Source organism: Myotis davidii, unplaced genomic scaffold, assembly GCF_000327345.1.
Source record: "Myotis davidii unplaced genomic scaffold, ASM32734v1 scaffold424, whole genome shotgun sequence".
NCBI lineage: Eukaryota > Metazoa > Chordata > Mammalia > Chiroptera > Vespertilionidae > Myotis > Myotis davidii.
Genome location: NW_006295827.1, coordinates 1,684,456 through 1,695,652, shown reverse-complemented (window position 1 = coordinate 1,695,652; position 11,197 = coordinate 1,684,456). Strand labels below are relative to the sequence as shown.

The 11,197-nt window shown below is 48.6% G+C and overlaps 1 protein-coding gene across 1 annotated transcript in view; it reads left to right on the top strand.

Annotated features, from left to right (window-relative positions):
- Positions 1-2,168, top strand: part of AUTS2 (autism susceptibility candidate 2) — a 1,133,774-nt gene extending 1,131,606 nt beyond the window's left edge. Inside the window, 1 exon segment of the mRNA XM_006770868.2 lies at positions 4-2,168. Within this exon segment, the coding sequence (XP_006770931.2) occupies positions 4-324 (321 nt within the window). The 3' untranslated portion in view covers positions 325-2,168.
- Positions 2,169-11,197: the final 9,029 nt, after the last annotated feature.

The window sequence follows — 11,197 nt, the reverse complement described above, 5'->3', positions numbered from 1 at the left end:
GAGCGCCTGCACATGCTCCGGGAGGACTACGAGCACTCGCGGCTGCACCCCGTGCACCCCGCCTCGCTGGACGGACACCTGCCACACCCCAGCCTCCTCACGCCGGGGCTCCCCAGCATGCACTACCCCCGAATCAGCCCCACCGCGGGGCACCAGAACGGACTCCTCAACAAGACCCCTCCCACCGCCGCGCTGAGCGCGCCGCCCCCACTCATCTCCACGCTGGGGGGCCGCCCGGTCTCCCCCAGAAGGACTACTCCTCTGTCGGCAGAGATGAGGGAGAGGCCGCCCTCCCACACGCTGAAGGACATCGAAGCGCGATAAGGAGAGAACAGGCCACGGGAGAGGAGGCCCAACAGCGCCAGACCCGGAGCGGAGGGAGTCAGCGGGCGCCCGCGTCCCTGATGGACGGCGAGGCAGGGGCCCAGCTCTCCCTGTAAACAATGTATAGACTCAGTGCAGATTTTGAAATGTTTTTGTATATTATATGTTGAAATTTTTCAGCTATTTTAGCCAAGTCATATGTTCTCATGTGTCCAACCCTTTTGGTTTCTCGTATAAAACTTTTTGATTTGAACCAAAACAGTGAAGATGACAACACACACTGATGTGTTCATTGGGGAGAAAACAGACAGCAGTCCGCACGAGCCACCGTGCAAGCTCTTTCAGAGGAGAAGGGAAGGCCTTGTACATAGTTGTGTAAAAAAGATTGCTTCATGAGCTAAGGGTTCATATATGCAAAAGGGTAAGATGAAAGCTTTACTTTGTACAAATGTAAATAGGTAAAGATTAAGTAACATAATACATTAATACTTCTTAAAATGTGCTCTTTGCAAACTTAATCTCAGCGAACACGGTCCGTGCGGCTGTGTTCCCCTGTATTGTTAGAGACAGCTAAACCCTTCAACTATGCAATGAATGTTCAGGCTTTTCACAAAAGCCCGCCCAACTCAAAGGAGCCTTTTCAGATCCATTTACAACATACTTAAGGTCATATTTTCCCTGAACAAGCGCTTATGTGATAGGACTCTGTTTTCCTTGCTTATTTTTTCAAATAGAGAAACATCCTCTTTTGCAAATTGGACCCCAGGCCGAAATTTTGGCTCTAAAGTTGCTGCTTGTGGGCTCCTGGGGCAGAGTGTGTCCCCAGAGAGGTCAGAGGCCATGAGCAGCCAGTGCCGGGGAGGCCAGGAGTGGTCAGATGCCAAAATCAGGGGACACGAACAGGTTGCCAGCATCTCACCACCATCAGTCATGTGATTTCACACATACCTCATGTGGGAACCATGCGTTTTTTTAGTGTGTCCTATTTCCTACCCATACACACTTCCTCGTTTTGTCATGAGATTCAGTCACACCCAAACAGATCCTGAAAGAAAGCTTTGAGTTTTCTCAGATGATGGATATGTTTTCACTATTCAGTAACCAACAGATCAAAAGGGCACATTTCCTAATGTGACTCCCTGTAGTCTAGTCAGTGATAAAGTCTGGGAGCGGCCTCGCACAGCCACGGAGCGGAGCGTTTCCAAGGGTGGAAGGTGGCTGAGACAAAGTCCTGTGTGTGCGTGTGTTTTTAAGTTTGCATCAATCTTAATGTCTCCTCATAATACTTTTATAATACATTAAGCCTCTTGTCTACATATTTGGAGAGAATATGACTTTACTAGCAGAGAAATACAATATATCTTGTCTACTGGACTGTAAAATATATGTACGAAATAAAATTAGTTCCATTGGTCTTCTAGTATATTAAAGTGCTATCTGACGTTGTTATCCTGTTTTTGGAGAAAAAAAAAGTTAACTACAGACCATTGTTTCTAATAAGCAGAGAGATCTATTTTAGTAGTAAACTGAAGGTTTAGTTGTGAGCTTCAGAATTTTGTGAACTCCAGATGTTGTGCAGTGGTTTTTTTTTGGCTTTTTTTTTTTAAGACAACTAAAAAGGAAAAAGAATCCAAGGACTATGTACACTGGAACTGTAGTGGTAGCTTCAGTATTGTAAAGAGATTGTTCTATACGGACCTTTGCTGTTTCTCCTGTATGTAATAAAGTCCTTTCTAGACCCTATGTGAACAGAAAAGTGAAGCGACTGACTTCAGCATGTTCTCAGCGGCGGAGCCTTCTTGTGTAATGTAAACTGTGCCATGTTATTAAAAAATGTGAACGAAGCTTTCAGCTGCTTGTCTGTGTGAGCTGGCCGTCCGGCCTCAGGGAGGAGCCCTGCCCGCAAGCCCTGGCTCTGACCCTCCCTGGGCCCAGCCGAGTGAGAGCGGAGGCTGCCCCACCTAGGCATCCACCTGCTAGTGTCTGTAGACGTTCGGGCCCCATAAAAGTTGTAGAACTTTTTATTTTTGTTATGTGCTAAACAAAAGACTGCTTTGGGGAAGGTACTTGTGGATTGTAGGTGAGCCTGTGTAGGCCAGGTTAGCAAGTAGGCCTGCTCAGCGTTTGCTTTCTCTGCATTGGTGACAAACCGGATAGCGGGCCTCTGACCACAGTCTTTGTGTGCCTGTCCCTTTGCATTTCACCTGAGGACGCTGGTGTTGATGCCTTATAGATATTTTTTCCCTTGTTGACTTTTTTCTGTGTCTTGTTGAATGACACGGCACATCCTTCATCAGTTTGCAGATTTCTGCCTCATCCTCAAATTGGTTTTATGTTTTTTTCTAAGATGGAGAAATTATTAAATTTTACTGTGTCAGCTTGATGAGGTTTCTGTTTGGATGTATAGACTGTGCATATTTTGGATTGGTGTTTGTATCTGACTGGAGAACAAGGAAAGCAGTCCAGGTTAGCGGGACATGGGTGGCTGCTGAGTGGGTGTTAGAAGTGAAAGCGGGTGGGATCCAGGAGCCGGGACTTGTGATGGGAGGGTGCCCTGGGCACCTGTGGCTCCACATGGGTGAGTGGGACGTGGGAAAGGCTCCTGGGTGAGGCAACCGCCTTGCTGGCTTGGAAAGTTGATGGCGGGTAGAGCAGGGACTGCTTGGATAACGCCCACTTCACTCAGTTTCCCTCTTATGTGTTAGTACCTGACTCTCAGACCAGAGGAAATAGCTTGAAGAAAAACTAATGGATCGGAAAACCTGATAAACACTGTTTTCCCAAATCAGGCAATTCTCGGACCTTCCGACACTCACCGTGACTGTTGGTGCGCTGTCTCTGGCAGACCTCACTGCCTTGTGTTGTACACCTCCTTTCATGCCGCCATCTGCAATGTCAGGACATGGAAGAGTCAGCTCTCAAAATCAGTCACGGTATTTAATCCCGGGGGCTTGATTCGCCTCATCCTTTGCATATTCCCCCTCTAATTATGTGCAGCTCCTCGGCACTGATGGGCACCAGCACCAACCTGATTCCCTGCTAACCTATAGATGCTCTAATTATCTCCACAGCCTTTGACTGACAATGATCTTGTTACCTTCTAATGGTACATGACAAGTAAAATAGCGACATAATGATGCAATAATTACCATTTTGGAAGGATATTCGCAACAGCATTTGCTGTTTATCCTTTTTCTGCCTCAATCAAGGTGGGTGAGAGAAAATAAGATGTGGCTGTTGATGTTACAGATACGAATGTAGCATAGAAAGAAGTGTAGGAATCTTGCCGTGCCCCCACACCTCTCTGTGTCCATACTGAAAAATTCAGCCTGGGTGGCATTCAGCCCGTTGAAGGAAAGAGGACAACAACAGTGACTTGGGCTTTTACACATGCTCTTCTTTAAAGTTTGCCATCATTTTTTCCCCTATGAATTTCTGAGCAGTTTCCTAGACATGGAAGTATCCTCTCAATAGAACAGGGCAATTTATCAGATAAAAAATTAGACCATCAAACACAAATCCACACTGCGAAATGGCTGCTTCCTTTGGCACCACCACAAACACAAGGTGAGTTTTTGTGTCGCATCTGACCTGCTGGACGCCCGCTGGACCTTGAAGCAGCAGGCAGGAGCCCAAGACCACCCTGGGGCCTTCCACTCGGTGACCTTGAACAAAACGCAGAACCTCCCGAGAGCTGCTGCTTAGTGTGTGAAACGAGACCATCAGAGCCTAACAAGACCTGAAAACATGCAGGTCGTCAGCGCGGAGACACATCGGCGCGGATGGGTTTGGCGTGTGCCTTCCTAGAGCCGATGAAAATTGCAGATGGATAGAGAACCACCCCCACAAAAGAGAAAGGAACTACTTATTTCCTTACTTATTTTTGCAAACTCGGTCGCAATCACAGTGTCAGGAAAATTCTTGACGATCATTTGCTGACATTTGGTAGAACCAAAAGGTGTGGGGTTGGTGCTTCCAGGGTTTCTAACTTGGGGGCTCAGTTTCTCACCTGGTGGGAGGGGGGTTAGGCAGGGTCAGTCTGTGGAACCTGAAGTATTGTCAGTCTGGTTCTGACCTACTACCCTGCCAGGAAAGGTTCCTGAGGCCTCACAGGCCCGCTGGTTGGGTCTGGCTGGCCCGGAACAGCACTGACACCTCCCGGGCCTGTGTCCCTGTCCCAGGCAGGTGCTGGGCAGACAGGCCTTGGCTTCCTCAGCTCTCACTGGATTTGTCACTGGATATTGGAGGCCTCTCCAAGCTCTGTTTGGACTTTGTATCTCCGTTGGGCCTCGGGCTGCTTCTTGAAATCTTATTTGCCTTCTCACACCCTGACCACTCATTCCCAGTGCTTTTTGGCAACTTCATACCTGCCCTTGCTTGAGGGGTCTCTTCCCTCTTCTCAGCGGCCCTGGCGTCAGAACCTGAGCCACCTGCAAGCTCACACTCAAGCACCTCCCTAAAGTCTCCCTGACTGCCCATTTCAGCTCAGCCCTCCCTCTTTGGAAACCTCGGGTGTAACCGTCCTCCACCTCCTCTCAGCCTCTCCTGTCCGGGTTCCATAGCTCTAGAGGCCCGAATGGGTGTGTGCCTGGCAGATAGAGCCACTGGGCTGAGTGGGTGAACAGAAGGCTGCACGGAGCCCTGGTTGTCCAACCTTGACTGTAATGCATGGGCATCCTGATGCAGGGCCCATCTGCACACACACCTGAAACAGATGTAATGAAACAAGACCCTTGTTCTGTGCATTGTTACCGGCGAGATGTGGGGGCTCTGGATTTTTAAGATTCTATTCTCTTCTGATTCATTTTTTTTATGCTGATTGCACCCACGACTTCATTTGGTGTCTTTGGAAATCATGGGTCTCGATCCCTAGCTTGAAAACAGTGTCACAGAAGAAAGTCCCAGACTTTAAAGGGGGTGAGGCTCACCTGGGCGGAAGATCCCGCTGGTGCCTGCTCTTGTCCCACGACATGTCCCTGTTCTCTCACCTGATCCCTCCCTGACCACCCTTCACACTGTGCCGCCTGCACCTGTGGTGCCTGGACACCTGTCAGCCTCATCACCTGCCTTTCCCAGCACACACTGGGCACTCGCACACCTCTGGGCCCTGGTTCCCTCTGCTTTCTCTTTGTCATCCTGCAAGCAGGCTTGCCTCCATGACCTTCACCCCAGGAAGCTTCCCCTGACTGCCCCTTGTCCCTCATCAGAGTTAATTGCTTGGTTTGGTGGTTCTCAAAGTGTGGGCCCTGGGAACTTGTGAGAAATGCACGTCTCAACCCCTCCCTCCAGCTCCTGAATCTGACACTGAGGGTGCAGCCCAGTGATCAGTGGTTTAATGAGCTGACTCCCTGGAGAAACAGTTCTCCACCCGCTAGCCCAACCCAGGATCCTGCTGGATCGCAGAGAGGTTGTCACGTGTTTGAGCCAGGAGGGCGTTTTCTTCCAGGTTCATCCCGATTCCTCGCTGCTGCGTGGTCACTAATTCATGGGTCACTAACACTGTGACATGGCCCGAGAGGTCTCCTTCTGTCTTTCTGTACCATGAAGATAGTAGTAGCTGGTGTTAACTGAGTGCCTTTTGCATGCACCAAGCTTTTAATATGGATTATCTTTCTTAATGTTTCAAAGACCTTACAGGGTATAACCCCATTGGGAAAGTGAGGAAAATGAGGCCCAGAGAGATGAAGTAATTGGCCCATGTTCAAGTGCATAACCTAGATACAGACCCTCTCCCCGAACTGACGCCATGGCCCTGTGTTGCTGCTGAGGAGGCTTGCTGAGTTAATTAGCCACATAAACAGCAATTGCAGGAACATTTAACATGCACTTGGGCATAGCACCACATATATTCCAGAGGCTGCAAACTGATGGCCTGGATTGAATGAATGAGTGAGTGAGTGAATGAATGAAACAAGAGGACAATTTCATTCATGGCTTAATGATGAAAATATGCCATGAACCAAGAACTGTGATTAATCCAAGTCTGTACATCTAAGATCTTTTTTTTTAAATTGGTGGCTTGTGTGGTCCAAAGCAGCCCAACAACTTGTTGTCTTTGGGCCAGAATTATTTTACAATACTGAAATTTTATGTAGGCAGGCCAGCATCATGGCCCCACTGAGCCCATGTTCTGAGGGGCCATGTGCCCTGAGCTGCCTGCAGCGACCCCCCAGCATCCCATATGGCACTGTCCACATGGCTCCCGTAAATGCTGGGCAGATGTTGATGAGCAGTTTGTGACTGTGGATACATGATGCTTAGTATAAAAGTTGTTCAAAACAGTATTCTCCCATCTCATCTGTAAAGTGGAACTAAACTTGTTAAAGTTCCAGGTGGTAGAGTGACATCCAGAGAAGTAAAAACCAGCATTCTTCCCCGGAATTGTACCCAACCCGACGATCTTCACCTGCTAATAATGCAGCAAGGATGCCTTTGCTGTACTGCACACACCCAGTAGCAGCCAGAGTCCATGAGTACGTTAGTGGGTGCAGAATAAATGGACAGCCATCTATTTGACAAACATTGAGGGTGTCCCATTGGCCAACCTCACGCTAGGGGCTGGGGCTCCAGCCGGAGCCAAAAAGACCAGGCCCCTCTCTCCTTGGTAGGCTTACATCCAGGAGCAGACAAGAAGGTGACAGGTTAACCAAGACAAAAATAGCATTTTCTTTGGCAATGTTCATGGAAGGAAAGATGAGAACAGGACCACGTGAGTCATCTTTGAGAGAAATTCCCAGGAAGGAGCATGAAAGCCGAATCCGGACAGGTCTTTGGGGTCTGGTACTAATGGTCTTGCTTGCTAGGACTGTAAACTTCATCCTACGAGCAACTGGGAACCACCTGTTTCTGTGAATAACGTTTCAGGAAGATGAACCGGGTGTCATGGGGGTAGATTCCACTCACACGTGAAGTCAAACCCTGGTGGTGCCACAGACCTGCCATCCACAGGCGTTTCATTTCCGGCTCCAGCCCCACTCAGACATCCCTGAGCTTAAACATAGTGGTATCAGCCCTGCAGTCTCATCACCTCTCCAGAGGCCAGTGGACCAGACAGTCCCACTCCGGCTCCCCCTGCATATATGGCCCCTCTGCAGGCTGCCACCACCAGGGGGCGCAAGCATGTTGCTCCCTCTCCTGCCTCCTTGCCTATACCTGCAGGCTCCAGGCAGCCCCACACTCTGCATGCCCATGGGTCCCCCTCCCAACTCAGCCTCATCCCACCCTCCACCTTTGACCTCAGTTCTAATTTCATGGCGCCTTTAAATGCTAATCTCCTGTCCTTCAGGCTCTCGGCACCCCTTTCCTTCCCCTCCATTCCCATCCTCCTCACATCCTGGTCAGTCCTTAGCACAACCCCCCTTTTCCATCTGCTCTTCTCCAGACTTTCGCTACCCTCCTGCTCCCCACAGGCAGCTCTCTGAAATGGGGGGCGGGGGGCATTTTCTTGTTATGGCCTGAGGGGGGCAAAGGTCATCTTCCTTTAGAACACTTTCCAAATGCCCTAACACCTGGTGGCAATCATCTGAGGCGTAGTGGAACTACCTAATACATAGTCACAAACCCAAACAGACCACTCAGCCCCTGAGATGTCCCCGGCTCACTGCCATCCTCTCCAGCAGCACTTCCGGCACAGCCCTCACTCTGTGGTCCCTCCTCCGGTCCTGGCACCACCAGTAACTCAGCACCTCCCTAATCTCACGTCAGATGCTGCACCGGAGCCCAGGTTTTCCTGTTCTTCCCTCGAGAACCCCAGCCCCACAGTCCCCCGCTGCCACCTATGCACCCAGCCTCCTTGGGACTCAGCACCACCGCCACCCCCCCTCACCCCCCAGTGGGTGCAAGGTCATAAGCACTCCCCCACAGACATCCCAACCTCCGTGCTCTCTCGGCTAAAGCTCAATCTTGGTGAAATGTACCCCTGGCCGCCCCATGCCTGGGCCAAATTCAGTGAGAGTGAACCACACAATGTCCCTGCAGGCAATGGGCCTAAGGCCTGGAAGTCATGCCTGCGCCCCTGTCCCGGGTGGCTGTGGTGCCAGATCCCTCAGGCTGGCATTGCAGATGGGACCTGGCCTCCGCGAAGCTGCCTGGACACCAGCTGTGGCCCCTGTGAGCCCTCAGTCCTGGAGAGCAGCAAGGCAAGACCCCAGCCCCGCCTTCCTGGGTAGCAAGAACCCCTCTGCTCAAATCAGGGACGTTCCGCTGGAGGCAAAGGGCTGGAGCTGGGGTTCTGCCATGTCCTGTTGCTACATGTCCTGGCCCCCATCGGTTCCACGGAAGGAGCCAGGACTTTCCTAACTAATGTCAAAACCCCGCTGCTCAAAGTCAGGGTCTCTTCTGGAGCCTGGCCCCGCCTGTGTCATTGCTAGACTCGGGCAAGGGAGCCTTTTATCTGGACACATTTATTAAACAGCGTGGCCAGCTCTGCCACTTGGGAGTCGGTGTGCAGCAGGGCAAAGTGTAACAGCCACCCCTCAGCGTCCTCCCTTAGGGCTCACTCCAGCCCCAGGCACACGCTCTCCACATCTCTTGCACTGTGTCCTCAAGACAAAAGGTGGCAGCTTCTGGGCACCACCAACTTTGTGGGTAGTGCCAGCCAGCACTGCAGGCTGCCTCCGCCCAGACAGCAGGCAGGACTGGAGTGGTGGGAATGCTTCACGAAAAGAAAAAACCATTGACTAACTGGTCAAACCCTTCCCCCGGGACAGCGCTGATATAATATCTGCCTGCATGACGCAGGGCTGCCTCCCTCTTGTGGAGCTTCCAATTCCTCACTTTTCTTGCTGTTCTAACACGAGGCTCACAACTTAGCAAACTATTCACATCATTCTGCATGAGGCAACTGTGGGCCATTTGGAAATAGTAAATGGTTATTATTATCCTTAAATGTCTATATATGTAAGACCAGATGTAACAAGGATGAAGCATAATAATGATTCTTTACACTGACAACAAATACTAGGATTGCTAGCCATTATATATTTTTTTAATTTTATTTTTCCATTATAGTTTATATTCAGTATTATCTTATATTAGTTGCAGGTGTACAGCATAGTGGTTAGATAATCATATGCTTTACAAAGTATTCCCCCAATATTTCAAGTACCCACCTGGCACCATACATAGTTATTACAGTATTTTTGACTATATTCCCTGTGCTGTACAATCCCTGCGACTATTTAAAATAGCATTATTTAAATAATTTTATATGAAACTTTGATATTCATTCATTAACATTTATCTTTTGATTTCTACTTTTAAGAGAATTTTGAATATGTACAAGTAATTGCAAATATGCAAAATAAATTTTAATTGTAAGTATTTTCTTTAATTGACTCTCTTGATGGAAACATTCAAATTTTGTGCACTTAAGATTGCATTTTATTTTTTAATCCTTTAGACCAGGAGCAGTGAATTTTTTCTGTGAAGGGCCAGATGGTAAGTATTTTTGTTTTTGTGGGCCGTGGGGTTTTTGTCATAGCTACTCAGCTCAGCTACTGTAGCATGAAGCAGCCACGGCAGGCAATACATAAATGACGCTGCCAGACGGTTTACAGAAGGCTTTACAGAAACAGACGGTGGGCCATGTCTGGCCTGTGAGCCACAGTTCGCTAATCCCTGCTGTAGACCATTGAGAATGAACTCAAGTCAGCACTGACACATAATCAGAAAATGCAAAAGTGGAACTCATGAAAGAAAAAAAAATTCCAGAAGAAAGCTTTAAACATGACAGTGAGGTATGCTCAATAATGTTAAAGGCAACAATTCAAAATATAGAAACAATAATGATGAGTATTGTGCACTAAATAACAAAGCAACCACATTAATAAAGCATAAACCCTAGTTGATGTAGAATAAATAGAGAAGAATGGCTTTTATCAGTGTTTATCCCCATGGTCTTTTCAAAGCCGTCCCTTCTCCAGCTTAAAAAATACACAGCAGGAGATTTAAAATGGCAGCAGAGTAAGTAGATGCTGCACGGACATGCTCCCAGGAACAAATTGGAATTACAACTAAAATACAGAAAAACTTTCTGAATAATCAACAGAAAACTCTCAGGAGAGAAACCTGATACCCAACGACCGAAAGTGGAGACCGCATAGAGCAGTGGTTCTCAACCTTCCTAATGCTGCGACCCTTTAATACAGTTTCTCATGTTGTGGTGACCCCCAATTTTATTGTTACAAATTGAACATAATTAAAGCATAGTGATTAATCACAAAAATAATATGTAATTATATATGTGTTGGTCTTAGGCCGATGGTCTTAGGCGACCCCTGTGAAAGGGTCGTTCGACCCCCAAAGGGGTCGCGACCCACCGGTTGAGAACCACTGGCATAGAGACTAGTAGGAGAGGCAGAGTTGCAAAAGGGCTGGCCAGGCACCTACAGACATCAACTGAAGTCCTGGAGAGATATCTCAGCTGTGGGGGGTTGCCACTGATAACTCTGGGATCTAATCCCCAAGCTGAGTCCCCCCAGCAGAGAGCACCCGCTCTCTGACTGACAAGGATACCCACATAATATCTGGTGGTGTAAAGCATTGGGTTTGCTATCTGCCAAGGAATGACGGCTGAAAATTCAGACACCCTCTTAAAGGGCCAATGCTCAAAATTGCCTATGGAGGGGGACTACACCAAGGTGGCGGCATAGGTAAACACCAGAAATTGCTGCCTCCCACAACAACTTCAAAAATACAATGAAAAGAAAAAACGGACATCATCCAAAACTACAGGAAGGCTGGCTGAGTGGAAATTCTACAAGAAGGAAAGAGAAAAGCACACTGAGACCCAGAGGAGCTGCAGAAGTGCAGAGGTACGGAGGCTCGAGCGCACAGAAAGGGGCTGGTACCTGAGGATGCGGCTGGCTTTTTG